Source organism: Lolium rigidum, chromosome 1 (genome assembly GCF_022539505.1).
Source record: "Lolium rigidum isolate FL_2022 chromosome 1, APGP_CSIRO_Lrig_0.1, whole genome shotgun sequence".
In the NCBI taxonomy this organism is placed as follows: Eukaryota; Viridiplantae; Streptophyta; class Magnoliopsida; order Poales; family Poaceae; genus Lolium; species Lolium rigidum.
The window spans coordinates 297756104-297781447 of record NC_061508.1 but is presented as its reverse complement, the minus strand read 5'-3'; the positions used below and the strand labels follow the sequence as shown (position 1 = coordinate 297781447).

Genomic DNA, 25344 nt, shown 5'->3' with positions numbered 1-25344 from the left:
TTGGTATAATTTCCTTCCACAGCTGATCTTCCGAAATATTGCGTTCGACGGTGCTTTTTCCAGCAGTAATCCCGGCTCCGGTGTTCGATCCTCCAATAATGATGAAACATGCAAAATAGATGAAATAACATAAGTATTGTGTCCCAATATGAAATATATCAATGAATAACAGCAAATTATGATATAAAATAGTGATGCAAATTGGACGTATCAGGGACCTATGAGCCAGCAGAGTCCTCAACGTTTCAAAGGCGACAGGGGATTCAAAAGAAAAAGGAAATAGCCAAAAATCAGAGGGTGAAAAAAAACCAAGAAAATGAACTTTTATAGTACATAGAGGATGACATGCGGGTCCCATGAGCCAGCCAGGTTCCTCAACGTTTCAAACGTGGCATGAGATCGAAAGAAAAAGGCAAGTGACCAAATATCAGGAGCCAAAAATAATTCAAGAAAAGAAACTTGATTGTACATAGAGGATGACATGCGGGTCCCATTTAGCAGCAGTGGTATCACCGTTTGAGAGGCGGAAGGGGATCGAAAGAAAAAGGCAAGTGACCAAATATGAGGTGCCAAAAAATCCAAGAAAAGAAAGTTTTATAGTACATAGAGGATGACATGCGGGTCCCATGAGCCTGCAGGTTCCTCAACGTTTCAAATGTGGCATGAGATCGAAAGAAAAAGGCAAGTGACCAAATATCAGGAGCCAAAAATAATTCAAGAAAAGAAACTTGATTGTACATAGAGGATGACATGCGGGTCCCATTTAGCAGCAGCGGTATCACCGTTTGAGAGGCTGCACGGGATCGAAAGAAAAAGGCAAGCGACCAAATATCATGAGCCAAAAATAATTCAAGAAAAGAAAGTTTTATAGTACATAGAGGATGACATGCGGGTCCCATTTAGCAGCAGCGGTCTCACCGTTTGAGAGGCGGCACGGGATCGAAAGAAAAAGGCAAGTGACCAAATATGAGGTGCCAAAAAAATCCAAGAAAAGAAAGTTGATTGCACATAGAGGATGACATGCGGGTCCCATTTAGCAGCAGCGGTCTCACCGTTTGAGAGGCGGCACGGGATCGAAAAAAAAGGCAAGTGACCAAATATGAGGTGCCAAAAAAAACTCCAAGAAAATAAAGTTGATTGCACATAGAGGATGACATGCGGGTCCCATTTAGCAGCAGCGGTCTCAACGTTTCCAAGGCGGCAAGGGATCAAAAGAAAAGGAAGTAGCCGGAAATCGGGGGTCAAAAAAATCCAAGAATATAAAGATTTTGGTTCATAGAGGATGACATGCGGGACCCATGATCCTGCATCGTAAACGGCTCGATCGGAGAGCGTTGAACGAGATGGCGCGATCGAGAAAAAAAACAATGCCAGAGAGGCTGCCATCTGGGCCCTAGATCCCTGGGCGGTGCGGATTTGCGTTGACTCGGCCGGCGAACCCGAGAATTCGAGATGCACCACGTCTCGGGCCACCATAGGAGACGTTTTGGCCGTTTTCGTCGGGCTAGCTGGCCTCAAAAACGAGAAAAAAAAAATTTGACATGCACCACGGAGAGACCAAAAATCGTCGGCCATGGTGCACCAGCAACCACGGCGCGACTTCAACTTCGTCGGCCATGGCAACTTTTCTTGTAGTGTCATGCTGTCCTCCACATCGCCTCGAATAATCACCGCCTCTGTCTTCCTGTAAATGACTCGTAAGCTACGAAGCCTCACCAAAAACCCTCAACACCTCTCTGGCCATCACCAACTCCTGTACTTGGGGCTTGAGGAAGATCGCTACATCATCAGCATAAATCGACACCCGTTGCTTAGGAGCACATCCCACCAATGGCGTAAGCAGTCCTTCCTCCGAGGCTCTGACGATGCACAGGGTCAGGACTTCCATCGCGATCACAAAGAGCTGTGGGTATGTTGGGTCCCCCTGTCGGAGTCCTCGAACGATTTTGATTGATTTCCCCGGCACCACATTCACCAAGATCTTGACGCTGGCCGTATGCAGTAGGAGCGCCAACCACTTGCGACACTTCTCCCCAAAACCCATCTGTCGTAAAACCTCAAACAGGAACAGCCACGACAGGGAGTCGAAGGCTCTTGATATATCCAACGTCAGAAAAACCCCCTTGGCCCTCCTAGTACTGATCTTCCTGGCAAGCTTTCTAACGAGCAAAAAGTTATCATGCAAGCACCTCCCCTTAACGAACGCAGATTGGTTTTCACTGACCAACTCCCCCAGTCTGCCTCTTAGTCTATTGGCAATAATCTTGGAGAAGATCTTGCCAAAACTATGAACCAAGCTGATGGGCCTGAAATCCCCCACCTCAATAGCATCCTGCCTCTTTGGGATCAAAACCACAATGGACCTATTAAGCCTATCAAAGCCCCTACCATCACCGACCGCAAGCTTCAAGATGACCGCCATTATGTCCCCTTTGATAAGGCTCCACGCCTTTTGGTAAAACATACCAATGAAACCGTCAGGCCCCAGAGCACGATCAGCAGGCAGGTCCTGAACCACCCTCCAGACCTCATCTTCCGTGAATAGGTCATCCAGACTCCGCAGATCCCTCGCATGCAATCCAACACTATCCAGGTCCACCGTGAGCTCCCTGACCGTCGTGTTACCCAAAAGCGTCGAGTAAGCCTGAAAGAAAGCCTCCTCTTTATCTTCCTGCTCCGTAAACAGCTGATCACCAACACGAATCGCCGGGATGAAGTTCTTGATCCTACGCCCATTGGCAATCACATGGAAGAGCTTCGTGTTCGCGTCCCCCTCCCGCAGCCATTTCATCCGCGACCTCTGTCGTGCAATTGTTCTCTCAAGGGATGATAGCCCCAGAACAGTGGCCTTGAGCGTATTCCTCAGCCACAACTCCCCCGGCAACAGTTGCCGCCTATCCTGCGCCGCATCGAAATGGAGGATGATCAGGTTGGCGATGGACAACTGTAGCTTGATATTACCCACCGATCTCTGACTCCACGCCTGCAATGAAGCTGCAGCATTCCTGAACAACGCGTCCAGCCTTTTAAACGGATCCACAATACTATCATCACAAACCCAGGCCTCCACTAGCGCCTCCTGGAATCCAGGTAATTTTGTCCAGAACACCTCGAACTTAAACCTCTGTTTGGGACGAAAACCATTGTTGAGCGACAAATGTAGTGGCGTGTGATCCGATAAAGATGCTGCCAAAGCTTGCAGCAAAGCATCCGGGAAAGCCATATCCCAATCAACCGACATCAATGCCCTGTCAATCCTTGTTAAGGTAGGGTTCTCTCTGGCATTACTCCAAGTGAACAATCTTCCATGCAAATACAGGTCCTTGAGCTCCATACGCCTCACAAACTCCCTGAATCTAGCCATCATCCCCAGGTCCAGATTATCATTGTTTTTCTCAGAGGCCCTAAGGATCATATTAAAATCGCCAATTATGAGCCATGGCCCAATGCACAGGACCCTCCTCTCCTCCGGCTCCCGTAGGTACAAAAACTTGTCCTCTCTGCGTTGCGGTCCATACACTACCGTAACCCACCAAGGCTCCCCTCCTGGGGTCGTGACCTCCGCATTCAGTGAAAAAGTATCAAACGAGACTCGGTCCACACGCACGATAGAGGAATCCAAGGCAAGGAGGATCCCTCCCCTAGTCTCCTGCGCCGGCAGATACGCAAACCCATCGAAGGATGGTCCCAAACACTGCATAACAATGAAGGGATCAAACACCGCCAAGTGCGTTTCCTGCAACGCCACCACATTCACCTTGACTGAAACTACAAACTCCCGGACAACATCTCTCTTGGCCGGATCGTTGAGGCCTCTCACATTCAAGCTTAAAATCTCTGGTTTGTTATCCATTGTTCAAAAGACACACCGACACCGTGGCCCAACAATACTACTGCACCAGGACCGCTCCAGGCCCTGCCAAAGGATTGAAACTGTCCAGCATGGTCTTCCCGAAAATCGCAGCCATTGCCCTGAGATGTTGCTCCCGAACTGGTGAGTCGAACAGCGCTGTGAATTCCGCGATTGCTTCGTCACTGACGTCCAGCTCCGCCTCAGAGATTCCCAAGGCCTTGAGTAGCACCGCCTCAGCCGCAGTCGCTTTCCTCGGCCTGAGTGCCGCAGGAGTGCTCCCCGTGGCTGCCGCCCGCGTGATGCGCCTTGGCGTAACCGTCTGTGCTCCCAACCTAGCAGAGGTAGAGGACTCAATCTCCCTCAGGAGTGGCGGCGCAAGCGTCTTCAAAATCGATGCGCAAAATCTTCTCATTTTTCCTAAAGCTGCTTCCTCCTGCATCGACATGTTGGCCCTCATGCCACTGTCCATCACCCTCCCCTGCATGTTCTCATCAGGTCCATGCAAGGAGATTAGGGATTCCGATGAGTCCGCACTACCCTCAGAATCCACCGCCTCCCTGTTCAGATCGTCCTCCAGCGATCGCACCGTCTGGTTGTTTGCCTCCTGAGACCCAGAATTCAGGGACTGTCCTTCGCTAAGTGTGATCTGTATGTATTCCGTCCCATTGACCATTCTTACGTTCCCCCGGCCCGGCCCAACCTGCTCCTCGTCGTGTGCAAGGCCCATGACCGTGGATGCCTTCTCTGGTCCCACCAGAGGTTCCGAAGAAACCTCCCGAAACCCCTCACCAAAGAAACCTCCCGAAACCCCTCACCAACATCCTCCACTGGACCCACTGGCCCCACATCTTGCACAAGCTGATCCTGATAGGTTGTCTCGGCAGCAGTCAAGGATCTCTGCTCCTCCACCATTGTGGTCAACTGACCCTTCTCCACGGCAGGCACTACGAGCGGTGCAGAGGCCTCCACGTCTACACTCGCCTGAACTGCCCTCTCATCCAGGATCCCCGCGTCCGAGGAAGGGAGCTTCTCAGCCACTTCGTTCGTGCCATCTGTCACGGGCGCACCAATCCCCGGGCCAGCCAGCAAAAGAGATTGTGCCTCTTGTCCTTGCACCCCGGCAACATCCACTTTGGGATCACCCGTTTGAACAAAAGATGCCCTGTCCCCTTGCTCCGTCCCATCAACGACTGCCACCCCACGAACTGGCCTCCAGATCCTCGCTCATCCAGTGCTTCAAGGTGTGGCAGCTGCCACTGCAGTGGACCGCCCGCCGCCGCCGCCGTGCGTCCCCACGCCGCCCTAGAGCCAGCGCCGCCGCCACGCCGATCCGTCACGCCCAGCGTCCATCGAAGGGCCCTTGAGGTCCAGAATCCTTCCTCGCCCCCAGGCTCTGGTCCATCACGCCGCCGCGCATCCGGAGCCCCCGCCGGACCAGCCGCCGGCGCCTCCAGGCAGACGAACTCCTCGATTCTGGCAATGTGAATGAGCAGCCTGTACTTGAGTAGCCCAAGCTCTCTGTCCCGCTGCACCACCCTTGGCTGCCGCGAACCCCCTGCTCTGAGAGCCTCCGGTGTCGGCTCAGGGACCCAAAGGTCTCAAACCGCCGGTACACCCTCCGGATCCACCGACCAAGCTTCCGCCCTGAAACTGCCAAGGTCGTCCCTGCTGGCTGTTTCCGGCGCCACCCTATCCGGAGAACAGGAGGAGCCAACCAGCTGCTGGACAACGTCCTTCTCCCAGGCATGCGTCGGCACTCCCTCCACGACCAACTGCAACTTCGACTTCATGGCCACCCTTGATGCTTGTGCTTGCCTCGTCCAACGCGTAAAGAAGAGCGTGAAGAAAGCATACGGCAGGGACGGCCGGGACGCCACCCGCTCCAGCAGCTTGGGCGCAGCAAAAACCACCAGCCTCCGATCGAAAACGATGAACCGTGAATGCCGCGCGCGGAATGCCCGCCCGCTGCACCAACGCGTCCGCCACCTGCGCGCAGGACACCGCCGGCCTGGAGCCACCCACATACACGATCAACGCGCAGTCCAGCTTTCTTTCCAGATCATCCATCGCTGGGGTCCTCCGGACGATGCAGGGCTCCAACTCCAGGCGTCGGGCCGCCGCCGCTCCGATCTGCGGAGCCACAGACTCCGCTTCCCACGACCCCGCCGAGGATGGCGGCGTGAGCGACGAGGGCTGTGCCGCCGGGGCGGAACCACGAACAGCAGGCGCACGCCGATCCGACGCACCAGGCTGCCAAGCAGCAGGCGCGCCCTGGCCTCTTGTACAGGCTGCGCGGTTCCCCGACGAGCAGCGAAACGCCTGTCCACCAAAGCCATGGCCTTTAGCCCTGAAATTTGATATCATTGAATTAATAGACATTGCCGATCTGGATGGTTCCTGTACCTTTTCTCCGTGCACAATCTGTCTCCTCTCCCACCACAAATACCAACACGTTACAGGCTTACAGCAATGGTTTCATCTGTGATCGTCTGTCCAAGGAGGCAAGGACTGGCGTGGCACTCACCTGATCAGTACACAAGAGGTACTCCAAAATAGCTTCACCAGCTCTATCCACCTCACATGCATGATCGATTAGAGGTCTAGTCCCATAAATTTCCAAACTTTCTTAGCTCCCGGACAATTAAATAGTAGGTGCTTCATATCTTCCAGGCCTAGCTCACACAATGGACATTGAGGGCGGATAGGGATTTGGTGCACATGGGCACCAGTGCTCCCTCCACTTTTAGATTTTAATTTTTTAAAAAACCTCACCTTTTTATTTGTCTAAAAATTATGGTGTTAAATATGTAGATATAGGAGTCTACGCAAAAAAGTTACGGTAAAAAATACTTTAAATTTTGAGAAATACAAAATAAACAAATTTCTGACAAAAGATATACTATTTTAATACTATTGTACTACCATTTACTGTCACAAATTTATCTTTTTTATATTTCCCAAAATACAACGTATTTTTTAACTGGAATTTTTTGCATACATCCATTTTGTATATATTATCTATATATTTAACATCATAATTTTTAGAAACATAAAAATGTAAGGTTTTAAAATTTTAAAAAATCTGAAATTAGAGGGAGCACTGGTGCCCATGTGTCAAAGACACTCTTTGCATTGAGGGCTTACTTTAATGTGCCTATTTGCAAGTGTGACACGGCAAGGAACAGATTCTTGCATTACTCTCCATATAAATATTGTTACCTTGGCCGGAACCTGCAAACTCCAGATTTTGTCCCACATAAGATGTGGTTTCATCGTTCCAACTCCATACGAAATTAAAATTCTATGACCGAACTGGCTGTCCCATTTGGCATCAATATTTTAAGCCACACTTTGGCTTGGCAAATTATGGCTAGAAACCAAACAGACGATTAACTGATGATGCCAGGAATCATAAGACTACTACTACAACAGCATGGTAAGATAACGAAATGTTACAATTTCTTTGGATGCAAATCCACACATATTCCCTAAATTTATCTCCCCACTACTTACAGTGGAACAAGTCCAACTCATCAGCGTATCCTTCCTCCTGCCTTCTTCAAAGCTTTTGACTAGTCTGCTTGATTCATGCCTTCAAATTAAGCACCAGAGAAGTAAATTGGTGCAATTCACAATCTGCTTGATTCGGAATGATCTTTTTATCCTTGGATGACCTCCGTTATTTCTTGATGGTTTCTTTTGGTATTTGGACAATTGTACAGTGATGCAGGCTTCAATGCCAACACTCAACTTGTACACCTAAACTACTACAGCTACTATGCTTGTGCTGTCAGTCTACGGGTTACAGCTAATGCTACAAAACTGGATGTATCCTAATGCCCTGAGAAAATACATAGGAACAGTCAATTCTGATTCCACGTGATGGTTTTCTTCCTTCAAGCCCCGATTTCCTCGGAAAGCGCAAGCAGGCCAGGATTCCAAGCAGCACAAGCAGAAAACCATAGATCCAGCTAAACTTCCATTTCTCATTGTGCTTTTGAGTTAACTTACAGGTCATCCTCGATCAGATCATCTGGAAGGTGTACTTTCTCCATTGCAGCCTGCCAAACATCAGACAAACATGTAACTCAGTATTCAAACACAGGCGATTCCAACCGATGAGATCGGCATGGTAATGGAAATTAAAATAAAAGCAAGTGAACAATTTAACTAGCAATTGTAACTGGGCCATGCTAGGAAGATAGATACAGGTTGGTTTATTTATAACAAGAACTAGTGCAGGAAACAAAAAGACTGAAGGGGGAGAAGCACACAGGTAATAAGTAAAATATGATAGTGTCATACCTTGATTATAGCAAGGTCAGCAGCGGGAGGTTTCAAATCCAGGGCAGTGCCAAAACAAAACACAGCCTTGTCGAGAATATTGAGTTGCTTGTATATCTTCCCCATAAGTGCATACATACTACTCTCACGAGGTGCAATCTCTCTTAGCCGCTCCAACTCATCCAGAGCTTCCGGATATTTTTTAAGGCCTACCAGAATTAAAGCTTTCTGATACTTGGGAAGCGGATTCTTCTTATCAGAAAATATAGCTTTATCCATCATCTCCAGTGCGTCCTCATTCCTCTAAAAAAAGTTCAAAATCGACAAGAGGTTGTTATGAATTGGCCAGGAGACGATGAGACTAATTTGGAGAGGGGAAGTGGAACCAGAAACTAGCTACAGTTGTTGACAACGTCAACCTTTAGAGCATGTAAGGCCATCCCAAGATAGCACATAAGAACAGAAGACCGAGGATTTATCTGAAATGCCCTTCTGAAATGATGCTCTGCAAACTCGAACTTTTCCTGGCGAAGGTACACCACTCCAAGCCCATACCAGGCATTGTAGTGCCTTTCATCTACCTGAAGTGCACATCGGTAGAATTTAACACTGTTCTCGTAATCCTCCAATGCAGAATATCTACAGTTCACAGGAATGGCAGTACGATCAAAATAAATTAACACATGGTCTGAACCCATTAATACAGGGTGAAATTGTAAAGTGTGCCAACTAAAAAGATTGTCCAAATGCCAGCAATGAAATGTTAAAAACATACTTTGTTGGTGATTAGAAACCACACAGTATTCTTAGCTCAATCAAAATCACAACTGAATCAAGGTATTTAGGATGTCAAGTTAGTTTCCACATGTCATTGGACAACTTCTACAATAGATGGTCAAACTTTGGATTTAAACGAGTCAAAATCAGATGACATTCGTAGTTAGATAAGAACGGTTTGAAAATATGTTGGTACATATAACAAGTTTACGGACCTAAATACGCAACCTCAGGTTCAGGGACATTACTCAAATGGAAATATAGAATTAATAATTATGGGAGGCAAAACATACTCGTGACCACATAGAGTGTGAGCGTATGCAACTCTCGGATCAATCTGTACAGCACGCTGGAAGTTTTTCAGAGCAGTCTCATGATCCTTCCGCAATGCAAAGCAATTTCCCACTGCGCACCTGTTGCACATTCCGAACAAACAAAGTAGAAAATATCACATTTATGCAAATTTGCAATTGTAACCTAGGCTCATCCAGCTTTTGTTTTCATATCCCTCAAATTTTGTTTCTGCAAACCCCGTGTCTAGGTTCAAACAAAAAGGTTCCATTGCAAAATGGAGAGATAAAATAAAATTTACTGAGAAAAGAAAATGGTCCAACATGGTTATTCACTTGTGGGGGGCAACCGGCATACCATGCTTGAGGAGATAGTCGATCAACAGAAATAAGCTCTTGAGCAAGGTAACTTATCCTCATTTCCTCATTCAAATGCTGCAAGAGAAGCATGTGAGGTGGGAGCTAAAAGTGGCTATAAAGTAGGGAAGCACAACAGCAGTGAGTTCACTTACATAAAGAACAGTAGAGTAGATGTCCATTCCCTCCAACGTGCAGGGTGATAATCGATGCGCTAACTCAAAGAAATGATTAGCTTCTAAATAATCCACCAGTTCAAAATATGCCTTCCCAACCTGCATGCATGGTGAACCAAAATGAAAACAAGCCAAAGGAAATATATTTGCATACTATTCAATATTCATTTATGTAAATGGTAAAAATGGCATGAATTTCATAAAGTAGAGCTGATGAACTATTAAAGTGGACTTTAAATATCTAACATCAGTAGTACTCCCTCCGTCTCGGTTTAACAGGTATGCACGCAATTTAAGACCAACTTTGACCATTGATTTGGTTAATAAAATATAAATTTCATATCTACAAAATCTATATCACTAGATTCGTATGCAAAAAAGCTTTCCAATGATATAATGTTTGTGACATATATTTCTTATTTTATTGACAAAAATAATGGTCAACCCAATTTTTTAAAGTACGTGCGCGTGTGTTAAACTGAGACGGAGGTAGTAAAATGAGATTGTCAGGGATGCCCACTCAAATAATAACTGTTCAGGGTCAATACTCCAGTTGCAACTTTATGAACACCATTTTACAACATACCAAAAAGGCAGCATAAACTGTAATATTCCAACAAATATACCACCCTGAATGAAGTACGCCCACAGTAGATTTAAGTCATTTTGAAGTTCAACCCAGAGGAAGACAACAAGGTTGTCATCAGAAATACTCATTACTATGCAGTCCCTATATATATATATAATATTGCATGACATACAATATAAATGTAAAATTATGATTACATGAATCAAAAAAATGTAACGAATTCTCCAATCATCTAGGAATATTACAGAAATTGTACCTGACATAAAACCCATCCAGTATTAAATTGTGGCTCTGGGAGTTTTCTATAGACCTCTAGTGCTTCCTGAACATTAGAAGTGGATGAAATTGGTCACACGGCTGGATGGTTGGTTAGAATTTATGTCTTTGTAACACAGACATCTTTAATATACCTGGCACTTAAACAAGCATGATAGTCTATAGCCTTCACCAAGTGTCCGCAGAAGTCCCAATAGCTCTCTGATACCAGTCACCAATTTGGAGTCTTGTGACAGGATTCGCTCAGGTTTATCTTGCTCAAAGCATCTTCCTTCAGCTATACTTACAGAAGATGAGGTTGCTGCTATATTATCTGTCCACATCTCGTCAACAGCTTCATACCTGCTTCCTGAGACTCAGAAAAACACGTAGCATCATTCATGTGAAGATAACTGAGAAGAAGAATATGCCATGCCATCAATATAGCACAATCTAATGCAAAGATTATTCCTAGAGAGTAAAACAATATTGACCCTTTAGCAGCCATAGATGCTGGGTCCCTAAAACAGGTTTTCATAGAAAAAAAATACTTTCAATACTTCATCATTGTGATCAGTAAAATTTTCCACATGCAAGTGAGAAGTGTGAACTATCATGGAATGATAAAGAGTAAGTAACACTTTGAGGGTCCTTGTATTACGCCGGTGTGACTTATGTCCAAATGCAAACGGCTATGTGTGCCCTCAACTCTTTTAAGTGAGTAATTACTGATTCAAGAGCACTGTGCTTTGCTAACCCTGACAGACAAACGTGTGACCTTGACCCTGGAAATGTCAGATGTCCTGCATGCAGAGTCATTTTACAGGCGTGATGAGCAGGCTTTATTACAGCTTCCTTCGGGTTTTAGCCAATCTGATCTAAATCTCAATACCCACATGAATCCCTCATTCCCCTATCTCACCTTCCCTTATTTTACCCTATACCAATCCCCTGTGCAAAAAAACAGAGGCACCTAATAGTCTCAAGCGCTTGAGCTGCCTGCCTGGCATTGTCAGAGTCACATGCTGACATCAAAGGAGTCAAGGAGCCATGTCAGCTTTCAGGGCCAGTGAAGCACGTTTGGAAAGACAATGACTCACTTAACAGAGTCTAGGGGCACAAAGAGCAATTTTAGGAGTTGGGAAATGTAAGTGTCATAGTTTAAGGACCCTTGGCAGCAAAAAGAAATATCTTTTCAAGGATACTTTCCACAAATCAAACAAAATGGCATGCCACGTCAAAGAAAGTAAATGCATAATCTTGTGTATACGGTATGTAGAAAAAAAACTGCAAGTAAATAAGGACAAGCGTATGATTGAAGGAGTAGATAATGTTCTGGCAATATTATAGACGCTTAAAATATTGAACTGGCTTCGGAGATATGATAAACAAAATACATATTAATGCCATGGATCAGCAAAAATCATAAAGTAATCCTATCCTATTTGTTAATAACCTAAATGATTTTTAAAACTTGGTGTCGAAATCGCAATTACCAAATGGAAGCGCAAAAACAGTACAAGTATAGGCACAAGAAACAGGATAGAATGATTTAATATAACTAATTTAAACTCATAAACAGTACAGAAACGTGTAGATAAATATGCAGATTTGTCCAGATTGCACAGGTACATAACAACATATCAACCACATCTTGATACGTTTATACAATTAGATGGATCATTCGCATTGAAACGATAATCACCTTCATCAAAAATTTCTGTAGCCCGTGGCTTTCCTTTCCTAACTTGCACGGAACGTTCTGTTGAACACAATTTTGATGATGTGGACGAGTTTACTCGCAATTTACCTGACGAATGATCTGTTACATTCCCTCCAAACTGAGATATATTTGAATTCGAATTTATTGGTGTATCCCTAGAAAGTCTTGCACTTCTTCGAGGTATTGACTCACTACTCTGATTAAAGAGCCTTCCAGTAACCTGAAAAGAGTCTTCAAGTCTAAAATCATCATAAGCAAAAATGAAGCATGAACTGTAAATTAGAAGAATATGCTGACTTTTAACAGAAGTAACACGAAAGAAGGTACACAGCCAGACCTAAATACTACACAACAATAAAAACATAAAGAGGCTATGTAGGTTAGATTGCATGGGTATTCTAATAGAGGGTAATCAGAATTTTAAAAATATCAAGGAAACGAAGATCTTCAACACACAGAAGTCGCAACGAATCACTTTCACATTCAATGAGTATTACAATTACATCATGGACGAATTTATGGCAAAAAAAAAGAGAAAGTTACAGAAAATATTAAGATTCTAGCAATCTTTTCAGTTTTTAATACCATCTCATTGTACATAGCATTACTGGAATGTGAAGAGGATAAAAAATATATAGACAAACAGCAACAGAAGCAATAATCTAGCAGGTAAACAAACATCATCATGATAGTATCATCAGTCAAGGAACTAGCAAGCCAAGTGTACTGTGGGTTTACTGGGGCTGTTACATATTGGCATAATTGACTAGTGCTGGAAAATGGAACTAGTTGCACGATTTAGGGATTATTAACTAACGTGCAATGCAGACCACTATGTAACAGCAAAGAAAATAAAAACATGACTGCAACCCTAATACTGTGGATCACTGAGTTACAGCAAGGATCCTAAATCCTAAATCTTGATGCAAAGGACCAAGTCTGGAATTTACGGACACAAACAGCCAGGAAGTGAAGACAGTGTTCACAATTAATACTGAAGCAAGCAGCATGAGCTGAGCAACTGGAAAATATCAGCATGTCTTAGTTCAAGTCAAGTTTGCATTTACTCCCGTCATCATATCCTTTTCAGAGAAACCTCTGTGTTTTAATTAAAATACAAAAGAGGTGTATCTGGTATCTCACAATAAGACAAACCCCTAGAAGTTCCAAACAAGGGACACAAGAAGAAAAAAATCAGAGTTGCAAGAGAATAGGTTGCAATTGATAAACAACAACCTTCTTCAGTCTTGCTTCATCCAGGTATTTTCTTCTCAGTGGTTGGTTCACTGCATTCATCTTTGGTTTGGCTGGAGCATCACCAATAATTGTATTCTGATAGGCATGGACATTCCTAAACAGTGGTGGTGGAACAATACCAGAAGTCTGCTAAATGAAATCAAGTAAAAAAACAACTTAGCAACGGAGACAAGTCAGACAAGTTATGAACCAAATCTTCAAAATTAAGGAACAAGGTGTCCAAAGACTACTGATTCCAGGTTATAATGTTATACTATTGAAAAAAATACTGAAAATGAACTGATGTCAAAATAATAATCACGAGAAAAGCCTCACAGCTATTTTAAATCTTTGAAGCTCTGTTAACCAGAATGATGTCCTATTGTTGCAATGGAATGAACCCAAAAGGAAGTGGGTGGATCGAACATGCAGGTTCTGGAGATTTTTTCAGTATAACATAAAACATCTATGCCAGTGCCACCAAACGTGAAAATAAGACATTCGTGCTGCTTAGCATGCTTCTTGTAACTGTTGATTCTCTATTGCCATATAACCTAATGAATGAAGAATCAAATAGGTTCTAGTAATAACCTGTGTTACAGTTGGTGATGGGCTATCAAACTGTCCTACATTAGATTGTACACTGTTCTGCACATGCAATGCAGTTGCTCTTAAATGAGAATAACCAGGTACTTCAGCTGTGTTGTTAGCATGCAGTTGTTTTATTTGCTTTGGGCTGATATCCACGAGGCTGGCTGATACATTAGAAGATAGAACCCGATTTTCATTGACAAAGTTTGACTTCTCCAAATTTGATGTGGATGTGTGTTCCTGCTGGAGACGTAGAGCAGTTGCTTCGCTGAAACATTCATTTGCATCTTCAGCAACTCCTACAAGAAGGTAACACACTTTCAGTATATGTTTTCTTTTAAAAGAACTTTCAGTGCATGTTTATAACTTCCTGCTTTTCAAAGTGTAGATTTCTATATATTTTTTCAGTGAGGGTCAATGAATATTGAGGCATTGTGTAAATCCTAGAGAAATGTGAGAAAACATGAATGTCTCCCACTAGGCATATAAATGAGTATAGTGGCAATGCTAATGCTGCCTGATTGATAAAAATATCGACTAACTGATAATAACATGAAGCTAATCAAGTACGGTTGGGTGCACTGCGATTCTTTTATGCAGCAACACACAAACATTCTGATATACAGGATTCCTCATATTTCCAAATGTTAAGGTACAAGAAAGACAGACATTTGCGATGCAATGTTTGGGAAGGTGCACTCTGGAGAAAATGCATTGTATTTTTCATTCTGCACTCCCAAACTAATTAAAACTTCGTTATGAAGGCTTCTAATCGAACAGAAGAAGTGTAGGCCTACTAGAAAATTCCAATTGTGGATGTCTAATGCACCAACCTAGTATACACAATTCCTCATATGCTGCCCATAAAAGAGGGTCTAGAGTCAAAGCTTGTGTAAATTGCTCAGCTGCTGGTGCCACTCTGCCAGTGTACCTACAAGGAGATGAGCTATATACAATGAACCATGTGCCATAAATCAAAACATGCTACGGACATGATTCAGTTCTGTCATGGATAACAGACCTGTAAATTAATCCAAGAAGGTAATGTCCTGTCGCACCACTTGGAACCTGCACAAAGGATGAGAATCAACAGGATTAACAATAGGGCCAAAAATTTAAAGCAGCCAAAGATGTGACTGGTTTACTTCTCCAGCGATCTTTCAAAAATAACCAATGAAAAGAAAAACCATTCACGTCTTTGCAATTTTATTCTAGGGTGAAGAATAAAATGCCCCAGAGAAGAAAAGGAAAAGAATGCCTTTGCAATTTGCACAATGTTAATCTTGTACAGAGTTTATCACAAATCCACGAAGTGAAAGAACTGAAAGCGATCAATACATATTTAGTTTTCATTTATGACATTGTGCAATTGCTTCGGTGGGCAATAAATATCAAAGGGGTCTATAATGTTCTTCAAGAGTTCAAGTATTACTTACTCTCTCCATCCCTAAGTAGGTGGCATATAAAATTAGATAAAAAGATAAAGTTTTCAAAGTTTTGTTAGTATCTCTAGCCTCACTTTCATGAAGAAGAGGATGACACTAGGAGAGTTGGGGCAATTTTCGTTGGTTTATTTCACACACATCTCACACAATGCCATGCCATACTAAGGGCACAGTGCTACAGATTTATAGCTGCTAGCCAGCCAGAATATGCTAGTCTAAAGATGCTAACTACCCGTCCTTGATGCCCCTAAAAGCAGTCAAAGATCAGGGGATGCTATCCTATCCTAACAGCCTAACAGACAGTCCTTCACAAAGGACCATGTGTGCTGCAGTCCTATCCTAACAGCCTAACAGACAGTCCTTCACAAAGGACCATGTGTGCTGCAGTGGCTCCACAAAGACCAGAATACAATGACTTATTCATCATTCTCCCCCTAAGTCTTGTACGCCGTCTTGCGGGAGCGCTGAGCCATCCCGATCCGGGAGCAAAGCTCGAGGAACTTGACCCTCCCAAGAGGCTTGGTGAGCAGATCTGCGAGCTGATCCGTGGTGTTGACGTAGCTTGCATGGATGCTCCCTTCCTCCAAGCAGTCTCGGATGAAGTGGTACCTCAACCGAATGTGCTTGCTCCGTTCATGAAAAACGGGGTTCTTTGCCGAGGCCGAGAGCGGACTTGCTGTCCACCAAGAGCTGCACCGGTCTAGTGTCTCGACCAAGGAGATCACCAAGCGGCCGAGCGAGCCGAGCGCCCGAGTGCAAGCGGTGGAGGCTGCTATGTACTCAGCCTCACAGCCTGGACATGGCCACCACCTGCCGCTTGATCGACCGCCGGCTCACGAGGCACTTGCCGAGGAAGACGAGGATCCCGCTCGTGCTCTTGCTGGTGTCGATGTCGCCGGCGTGGTCGCTGTCGCTGTACCCGACGAAATGCGCCGCCCCAGGACACCTAGGGTAGTGGAGGCCATGGTCGAGAGTCCCCGCAATGTAGCGGATGATCCTCTTCACAACCTGCAGGTGCTCCGTCGTCGGTCGCTCCATGAAGCGACTAACGTAGCCGACGGAGAAGGCCAAGTCCGGCCGTGTGTGGGCGAGGTAGCGAAGGCTCCCACAAGACGCCGGTATTGTGTGGCGTCCACTTCCTCCGTCGTGCTGTCGCGGCTCAATTTCAGCCTCTCCTCCATTGGAGTGAGGGCTGGGTTGCATCCAGTGAGCCCAGCTAGCTCAACGATGCGCTTGGCGTAGGCGGTCTGCCGAAGTGTGATCCCGGAGCGGTCCTGGTGCACCTCGATCCCCAGATAGAAGGAGAGGAGCCCCAGATCACTCATCTGGAAGGTGGCCTTCATCTCTTCCTTGAACGCCGCCACCTCTCGCATCCTTGATGCCGGTGATCACCAAGTCGTCGACATAGACGCCCACCAACGGGGTGTTTCGTCCACTCCCCGTCGGTAGACGGCCGCCTCGTGCGGGCTTTGCTCGAAGCCCATTGCCTTCGGCGTGGAATCCAACTTGGCATTCCACGCCCGTGGTGCTCGCCGCGAGCCATAGAGAGCCTTGCGCAGGCGGAGTACCTTGCCCTCCCGGCCGGGAATCGCAAATCCCGGCGGCTGCCGCACGTAGACCTCCTCCTTCAAGTCGCCATTGAGGAAGGCGGACTTGACATCCATGTGATGGACGCGCCGCCCTCCCGGGCAGCGAGCGCAAGGAGGAGTCGCACGGACTCCATCCGTGCCACGGGAGCGAAGGCATCGTCGAAGTCGACCCCCTCCGCCGCAAGAAGCCTCGTGCCACCAAGCGAGCCTTGTGCTTGACGATGGCGGCCGGCTTCATCCCTCTTCGGCTTGAACACCCATTTGAGGGTGATCGCGCGGTGACCACGAGGAGGTCGGCAAGCTGCCGGTGCGGTTCTTCTCGACCGCATCCATCTCCAACCGCATGGCGATGCGCCATGCTCGCGTCTCTCTCGGCCTCTGCAAAGGACCGAGGCTCGCCGTTGTCACGCGCAAGCTGCAGCTCGCGCCTCCGAGTCGCGTGCACTGTCCGGCACCGGCTGGTCGCCGAGAAGGTTCTCCATCGTACGGTACCGCAGCGGCTCGCCGCCATGATACGCGTCGATGCGCTCCCCGTCGTGAGAGAGCGGGGAAGCGAACTCCACCGGGCTGTGCTCCACATGAGCTGGTGTAGACGTGCCCGGAGGAGTGACTGCCGGTGCTGGAGTACGTGGTGACGCCGGCCGTGGTGGTGTAGCAACCACCGGGGTCGATGGAGACTTGGGGACCGAGGTAGGCGAGCTTGTTGAAGAAGAGCTGCCTACTCCCCGGCTGCCTCGAAGTGGACGTACTCGACAATGAAGTCGTCATATGTCGGAGTCGAGCTGTCCTCCACCGCCTTGCCCCATGCCCACCCTCGCCCTTCGTTGAACACGACGTCGCGCGACGTGCGCACACGCTGTGTCTTGGGGTCGAGGATGCGGTAGGCCTTCGAGCCCTCCGAGTAGCCAATGAACACTCCCGGAGTGCTCCTCGTCATCGAGCTTGCCGATGTGGCCGAGCTCCTTGGCGAATGCGAGGCAGCCAAAGACCCGCGAGGTGCGAGACTCGCCGGCTTTCGCCCATGCCGAGCCTCGTACGGCGTCCCGCCGTCAAGCGCCTTAGTAGGCGAGCGGTTGAGGATGTAGACGGCCGTCGGCACCGCCTCTCCCCGGAAGACAGCCGGCATCTCTCTGCGCTGAGGAGGGCCCGAGCCATCCCCACAACCGTCCGGTTGCGCCGCTCGACGACGCCGTTCCGCTGCGGGCCGTAAGGCGCGGAGTAGTGGCGCTCGGATGCCTTCCTCGGCAGCAGACGACGCGAACTCGGTCGATGTGAATTCGCCGCCGTTGCTCGGTGCGCTAGACGACGCGCGGCTTGCGGCCGCACTCCGCCTCCGCGACGAACCTCGCGAGCGCCCGATGGCGTCCGCCGCCTCTCCCTTGGCTGCCGAGGAGCACCACCCACATGTAGCGGGAGAGGTCATCAACGAGCAGCAGGAAGTAACGTCGTCCTCCTGGTGTGGCCGGTGTCACCGGGCCACACAAGTCCCCGTGCACGAGCTCGAGCTTCTCCTTGGCTCTGAAGCTCGCCTCGTCGGGGAAAGGGAGTCGTCTCCGCTCGTCACAACGCGGACGCCGCGAACCGCTCCACATGGTCAAGGCACGGCATGCCTCGCACCATCTCCATGGTGCCGAGCCGCTTCGGGGCCTCGAAGTGAAGGTGCCCGAGCGCTCGTGCCATCGCCACGCCTCGTCCTCCCGACGAGCGGCGAGACAGAGGGGTTGTGCCACCCGCACATCAAGAACATAGAGGCGATTTGTGCCTCCGGTTACCTTGGCAAGCAGGTGACGGTGGCGATCCCATATGCGCGGAACTCCGCTCTCGATCGGCACGCGGGAGCCGTTCTCATCCAGGCTGTCCCAGGCTGATGATGGAGTTCCTCAGTGCGGGGATGTAGTAGACACCGGTGAGCAGCCGGTGCTCTCCAGTCTTGGCGGCGAAGATGACGGAACCGACGCCCTTGATCTCCACGGCGGAGGCATCCCCAAACTTGACGGAGCCTCGCACGTCGGAGTCGAGCTCGGCGAAGAACTCCCGTCGGCCGGTCATGTGGTGGGTGGCGCCGGTGTCGAGGCACCACCCGCCGGCCTTGTCGTTGCCGGAGCAATCGCCGAGAAGGGCGTGTGCTTTCGGCTCGTCAAGGTGGAGGAGAGTGGTACGGTGGAGAGCCGCCGCGGTCGGTGCCGCCGGAGACAGCTCGATGCCGGCATGCGCCATGAACGAGCTGGCTCCTCCTCCCCGCCCGTGCGACGTGGGCTTGGCCACGTCGTGGGCTGTCGGCACTCGTTGGCCCAATGACCAAGCTTGCCGCGGTTGTGGCGGGCGTCGTCCTTTGCCGGCTTGGGCTTGCCGGCAGCCGCCTCGCCGGCATCACCTTGCGCCTTGGCATGGCCATCCTTCCGCGCCTTGCGTGGCTTGCCGCGCTTGCGGCCGCTCGTCGAGGAAGAAGGCTCCCCTTCTTCCTCGTCACCATGGCCAGCATCCCACCGCTCCCGAGTGAGGAGCAGCCTTCCCGCCGGTGGTGATGGGCCCCGACGAAGACCGTGGCTCGTCGGTGTCGACGACCTTGAGGCGACCTATCGCCTCCTCGATCGTCATGGTGGAGAGGTCCGGCAGGGGACTCGATCGAGCGAGCCATCCGCTTGTACTTCTCGGGGACGCAGCGAAAGAGCTTCTCGACGGCTCTCTCCTCGTCGTAGGCGTCATCGCCGAACCGCACCATCTTCTGCGGTAGAGTGTTAAGACGGAGAGCAAAGTCATCAACGTCCTCACCGGCTTGAAGGCCGGGTTCTCCCACTCCTTGCGAAGTGCTCGCAGTGTGGACTTGCGAGCACGGTCGCCGCCGATGCGTGCCGCGGCGATGGCGTCCCAAGCCTCCTTGGCGATCGCTTGTGGGAGAGCGAGAACCGCATCTCGACCGGGACCGCGGCGATGAGGGCGTCCGGCGCCCGTCGATCCTCATGATGGTCGACGTCGCCGTCGTGGACCGCCTCCCACATGTGCCGCACTCGGAGCCCGATCTTCATGATCGCGGCCCACTCGACGTAGTTGGTTTTGGTGAGGGTAGGCCACCCAACACCGGGACCAACATCCTCGACCACCGTCCGACCCCGTAGAGGCCGCGGTCTTGGTCATCCCGGCCGCCACCGCCGTGCGCGCCTCCTCCGGGAGCGCCATCCCGAGGTGCGCGGGCGTGCTCGGCTGCCCACTGCGCTGCCCGGCTGCGCCGCTCGTGGCGCCGCTGCGTCGCCGCCGCCATCGCGAAACGGAGCCGTTGGCGCCGCCGCGCAGCACCTCGACCTCCGCCGCCGCCGCACGTGCCGCCTCCGCCGCTTCGCCGCTTCTACCTCCGCTCCGGCTGCTGCCGGCTCCGCCGCCGCCGGCCTCGATGCCCTTGCTTTCGCCGCGGCGGCCGCCGCGGCCACTCGTTCACGCTCTCTCGCCGCGGCGCGATCGGCCTCCTCGCCGACGCCGCGTGCCGGAGGTAGCCGTGTGCCGAGAGTGGCCGTCGGACATGGCTCGCCGCCGTGGCTGAGCGCCGCTCCGACGAGCTGTCGCTCGACAACCCGGACGGAGGGAAGTAACCGGGGCGATTGAGGCTGCTATCGGTTGGGGCTGCTCCCTTCCCCGTGAAGGGGAGGAGCAGGAGATGCTCGAGCCGCAAGACAACCTTGCTCTGATACCACTTGTTAGTATCTCTAGCCTCACTTTCATGAAGAAGAGGATGACACTAGGAGAGTTGGGGCAATTTTCGTTGGTTTATTTCACACACATCTCACACAATGCCATGCCATACTAAGGGCACAGTGCTACGGATTTATAGCTGCTAGCCAGCCAGAATATGCTAGTCTAAAGATGCTAACTACCCGTCCTTGATGCCCCTAATAGCGATCAAAGATCGGGGGATGCTATCCTATCCTAACAGACCTAACAGACAGTCCTTCACAAAGGACCATGTGTGCTGCAGTCCTATCCTAACAGCCTAACAGACAGTCCTTCACAAAGGACCATGTGTGCTGCAGTGGCTCCACAAAGACCAGAATACAATGACTTATTCATCAAGTTTGACCAAAACTATATACCAAAATATGAAGATTTGTAGTATCAAATCAATATCAATAGATTCATCATAAGATATATTTTCACAATATACTTATTTAATATATAGTTATTCATATTTTTTAATATATTTGGTCAAAGTTTGAAACCATTGACTTTTTTTACTATGTTTATACGCCACCTCCTATGGGACAGAGGGAGTAGTACATAAATCATGAAAAACACAATGCACCCATGTTTTCAGTTCCAGTTTTGGAAACCACGAGACAACATGGAACAAATGTTCTTTCTTAGAACCGGTGATGTTTCAGGGCAACCCAGATAAGTGCTCGAGTTTTTAGGCACACTTATGACAATTACAACCACCCAATGACATAGTTTCAGAAACACAGGAAACATATCATCTTTAGAACATGTTATATACCTCAACGTTTGGTTCATTGACTGGACATAAAGTTTCTTCAGCTTCCCGCAAGAGGTTCATTCGAAAGCATGATATAGCGAACAAGTACCGAGACTCTGGCATCTTCTTACCTAGATAGCATACAGGAATAATAAACCAAAAAATTAGCAGCTAAAATGGAAAAAGATAGTAAAACTTGGACATAACAAAACAACAGAGAATATGTTCAAATGGATGAACAAAATGCATGCCGGCGTTCTTCTTATTGCCAAAGCATATACCCAACTGTGAGCAGACGTTATTACCTTTCAATATGTGGTATGCAGCATAGGGCTGGTTGTTGTGGAGGTAGCAAGTCGCTAGCAATTGCACATTGGTCTGTACAGAGGAAAAAGGGCAAGGACATTTAGTATAACATTGAACTGCAAACAGATTTAGAAAATAGTTTTGTCACAGAACTGCAAACAGCTTTAGAACATATGGCGTACAACATAGAACAGGAGGAATGGCAAGGAAAAAATGTGTTATCTCTCAAATTGTATCATTGTTGAATTTGCTTTTGGATTTGTCCTTTCAAAGTGTGTTTCAAAATTGACGCACTGAAGGCACAGCCGGGATCAGGCGCTATGCTGCATGTCCCCTATACAGAATGTGCTTCCCATAGTATGCCCCCTCATTATCCTTATGAAAAGTTTGGCATGTCAAAGACGTCATGACAAATAAAGCACTGTATAAAAATTAGAGGGACATATATAAAATGAGGAACTGGCATGGGTACTGCCTTTCCTTTAAAAAGAGGTTGTTTTAGAACCTACAGACATGTGGATTTGTTTTTAGTCAAATAAGTCAAAAAAAAAAAACACAACATCAGGACTACTTCTAACTGGTTGTACAATACGATTATTTATAGAGAAGGAGATGCAATTACCCACCAGCCTATATCCTCATGTAAGAGAGGGTCCACCTCCGGGTATGTGCACTCCTTTTCCAAGGGGCACAGAGGAAATGTTTGCTTTAGGCAGCTAAAATGCCATCTCACATTGTGACAACCGACAAGACTCGTGATGCATGGAAACCCCGGGCTCTAGGAATTCACCAAGGTCCACATCATAGAGAGGAGGTGTTACCATTGACAGGAGACGAAGGTGGCATGTTCCATCATGCGGTTGTGCAGAACCAATGCATGAGAGGAGACTGCACATTGGCTCTGTATGTGCCTTCCAAATTCCCCCTGTCCTAACCTAGAGTTCAACATTGGAACTGAACTTCATACACAAAGCTCAATTTGCAATCCCTGCAAGCATGCGTCTTTCAGCTTCTGCCTGGTCCAGACCTAGTGTTCACCATTCCAACTAAACCTCATATGACTGCACTTCGTATGTGTGCCTGTGCCTTCCGAATTCCCACTGGCCTAAATCTAAGGTCTACCACTGGAACTAAACTTCATATGTAGAGTTCAGCATGCAATCCCTACGAGCATGTGTGTTGCAAATTCTACATGGCTGAACCTAGGGTTTGCCACTCCAATTAAACCTCAAAAGCCAAGCTAATTGCGCAATCCCAATAAAGAATTTTACATCAACTAGAAGGAATCCGTGCGGTTTGGATCCAGAGGTCAATGATCTGGATAGTGGCCGATAGACTCCCAAAACCTTAGTTGAAACATATGTAGGAATCCCGTAGGAAAAAAAATAACATGAGACCCTGTCAATAAAAGATTGAAACGGCATTGACAGTCAGTCGTCGACTTTTCGATCTAACCATTTCCTTGAGATTGGGCGCTAAAATAGCTCGTATAATGGAGTGTGCCTTGAGCTAACTCTAGATGGAGAGTTAGCACTAGATGCGACAGCACACAAAGCCAATTAGGCCGTCTCTTTATAATTCCGTGGTATCTAGAGTTTGACTATTCTCTCTCCTGAGCTCTCCAACACAGCAGGAATCATCATTACTGGCAGACTGAAGAGTCCATTGATGTCACGCCTCTATAGATGCCCTAACTTGCTTTAGATTCACAGCTGGTAAAATAATTAATATGGTGCACAATTGACACTAGAAACCACAAACTCTGATATTTGATTTGCATACAGAGAAACCTGGCTACTCAAGTTCCAGAAAACCACAGCGAGGAATGCAAATAATAAATAACTAAGCCCACACGCTCCAGCTAATGAAACAAACTAATCTAGGCTTACCGGGCAGCATACAGTGTATCTATTAAGGTCAATAGAACAACTGTGAAACGGTTACACATTTTGGGATGTGAAGCCACATCTCAACCTAAACTCTACATAACCCGCTGGGAAATCAGTCATAAGCGCGCTACCCCAGCTACAAGCAAATTCAAACAGTTTCCTAAGTAGTACAGCTAGATTAAGCCGTTGCTGTCACAGCTGCCGCGGAACCCTACCCCAAATCCGGCGCCCCAAGCTCACGGAGCCCTGGACAGCAGAAAAATAAACGCAGAAATAAACGCTAAACCGAGCCGAGCAGGGCCGTATCGCGGCCCCGGGCCAGCAGAGCTCCCGATCTAGCCCCCCACACGGGGTCCCCACGAACGAGCGGAGCAAATCGAGGCAGAGGGGGTGGTGGGTACCTCGGCGGGGAACTGGGCGCAGAGGCGCTCGCAGAGGAAGACGGCGTTGCGGTTCATGAAGAGGCGGAGGCTGGCGTGGACGCGGTCCACCATTAGGGTTTCCATCGCGGCCACGGGGAGGCCCGCGCCGCCGCCGCGCGACGGGAGTGTGGGGGGAGGGCGGAGAGGGGGGAGAGCGAGAAGCGGGGGCGTGCCCTGGTTTGAATCGCGCCGGGTGGATTCGGATTCTCGGTGCGATTTGGACGGACTGGGGGTTTGTTTCGAACGGATTTGGGGGAGGCAGCGCGGCCAGCGTGGGGTGTCTGAGAGAGAGGGCAGCGAGCGTGGAGCCCCCGTTGTGGTTTGAATTGTCTGGCTGGTGTGATGCTGCGATGTGATGTGATGTGATGTGATTGCTCTGCCCTGCGGCGTAGGGGGAGGGCTACGGTACGGGCGTACTAGGGAGGATTTTGGGGGATTTTTGTGCGGCGGGTCTGTGATGTGTGGGGGCCCTGTCTTCGTTATTTGAACTGTGCTGCTGTGGCGTGTCACGTGTGGCCGGCTGTGCGGAATGTGAACGTTGGACTTTTTTTTTTTTGCGAAATGTGAACGTTGGATCAATCATCAATGCCATGTCCCAATTGCGTTTGGCCGGGCATCTCCAGCGGCACGACGCAAACGGACGCTCAGCGACCGTTTTCGTCCGCCGTGATCAGAAATGCGTCTGGGGCCTGTTCCACCGGGGCGACGCAAAGTGACCAGGCCGTCCGCGGAGACGCAAACCTGGCCCAAATATCCGTCAGGTTTGCGTCTCCACGGACGCTCGGCGGTCGCACGGAGCGTCCTCCATTTCTTACCCGGTCCCGCATGTTAGGGACAGCGAAATCGACCGCTTCGATTTGCGTCTTTTTCCCCTTCTTTGCTGCCCCAGTGCGTCGCCACCACCCCAACCCCATTCGCCGCCGTCCGGCCGCTAGCCGCCGCGATGAGCCGCCGCCGGCCGCGTTCTTGCCGCGCGTGAGAGCGGGAGCATACTCGGGCTTGGCTCCGCCGCGTACTGCCGGCTTTTCGGGTGAAACGCTCCCGGTTGCGCCGCCCTTCCGCGCCGCCCACGACCTGTTCGGTCAATTGCGTCGGTAGGT

At 48.8% G+C, this 25344-nt stretch overlaps 1 protein-coding gene across 1 annotated transcript; it reads right to left on the bottom strand.

Moving 5' to 3' along the window:
* Positions 1 to 7258: 7258 nt before the first annotated feature.
* Positions 7259 to 24333, bottom strand: LOC124696640 (cell division cycle protein 27 homolog B-like). Its single transcript, XM_047229346.1, has 16 exons — positions 24224 to 24333; positions 21933 to 22005; positions 21649 to 21758; positions 15153 to 15199; positions 14965 to 15062; positions 14132 to 14430; positions 13541 to 13687; positions 12392 to 12524; positions 10737 to 10951; positions 10583 to 10648; positions 9717 to 9836; positions 9563 to 9639; positions 9208 to 9327; positions 8557 to 8776; positions 8159 to 8440; positions 7259 to 7914 (listed from the first exon to the last, which is right to left on the bottom strand). The coding sequence occupies exons 1-16, from the start codon at positions 24326 to 24328 to the stop codon at positions 7861 to 7863; spliced, it is 2166 nt and encodes a 721-aa protein (XP_047085302.1). The 5' UTR covers positions 24329 to 24333; the 3' UTR covers positions 7259 to 7860.
* Positions 24334 to 25344: the final 1011 nt, after the last annotated feature.

Excerpts from the sequence above, each read along its gene's own strand:
- LOC124696640 (XM_047229346.1), bottom strand. The coding sequence starts at position 24,328 with ATGGAAACCCTAATGGTGGACCGCGTCCACGCCAGCCTCCGCCTCTTC. Across the intron at positions 12,525-13,540 it reads ATGAAGCAAGACTGAAGAAG|GTTACTGGAAGGCTCTTTAA; the intron begins GTTGTTGTTTAT and ends GACTCTTTTCAG. Across the intron at positions 8,441-8,556 it reads TGGCCTTACATGCTCTAAAG|AGGAATGAGGACGCACTGGA; the intron begins GTTGACGTTGTC and ends AACTTTTTTTAG.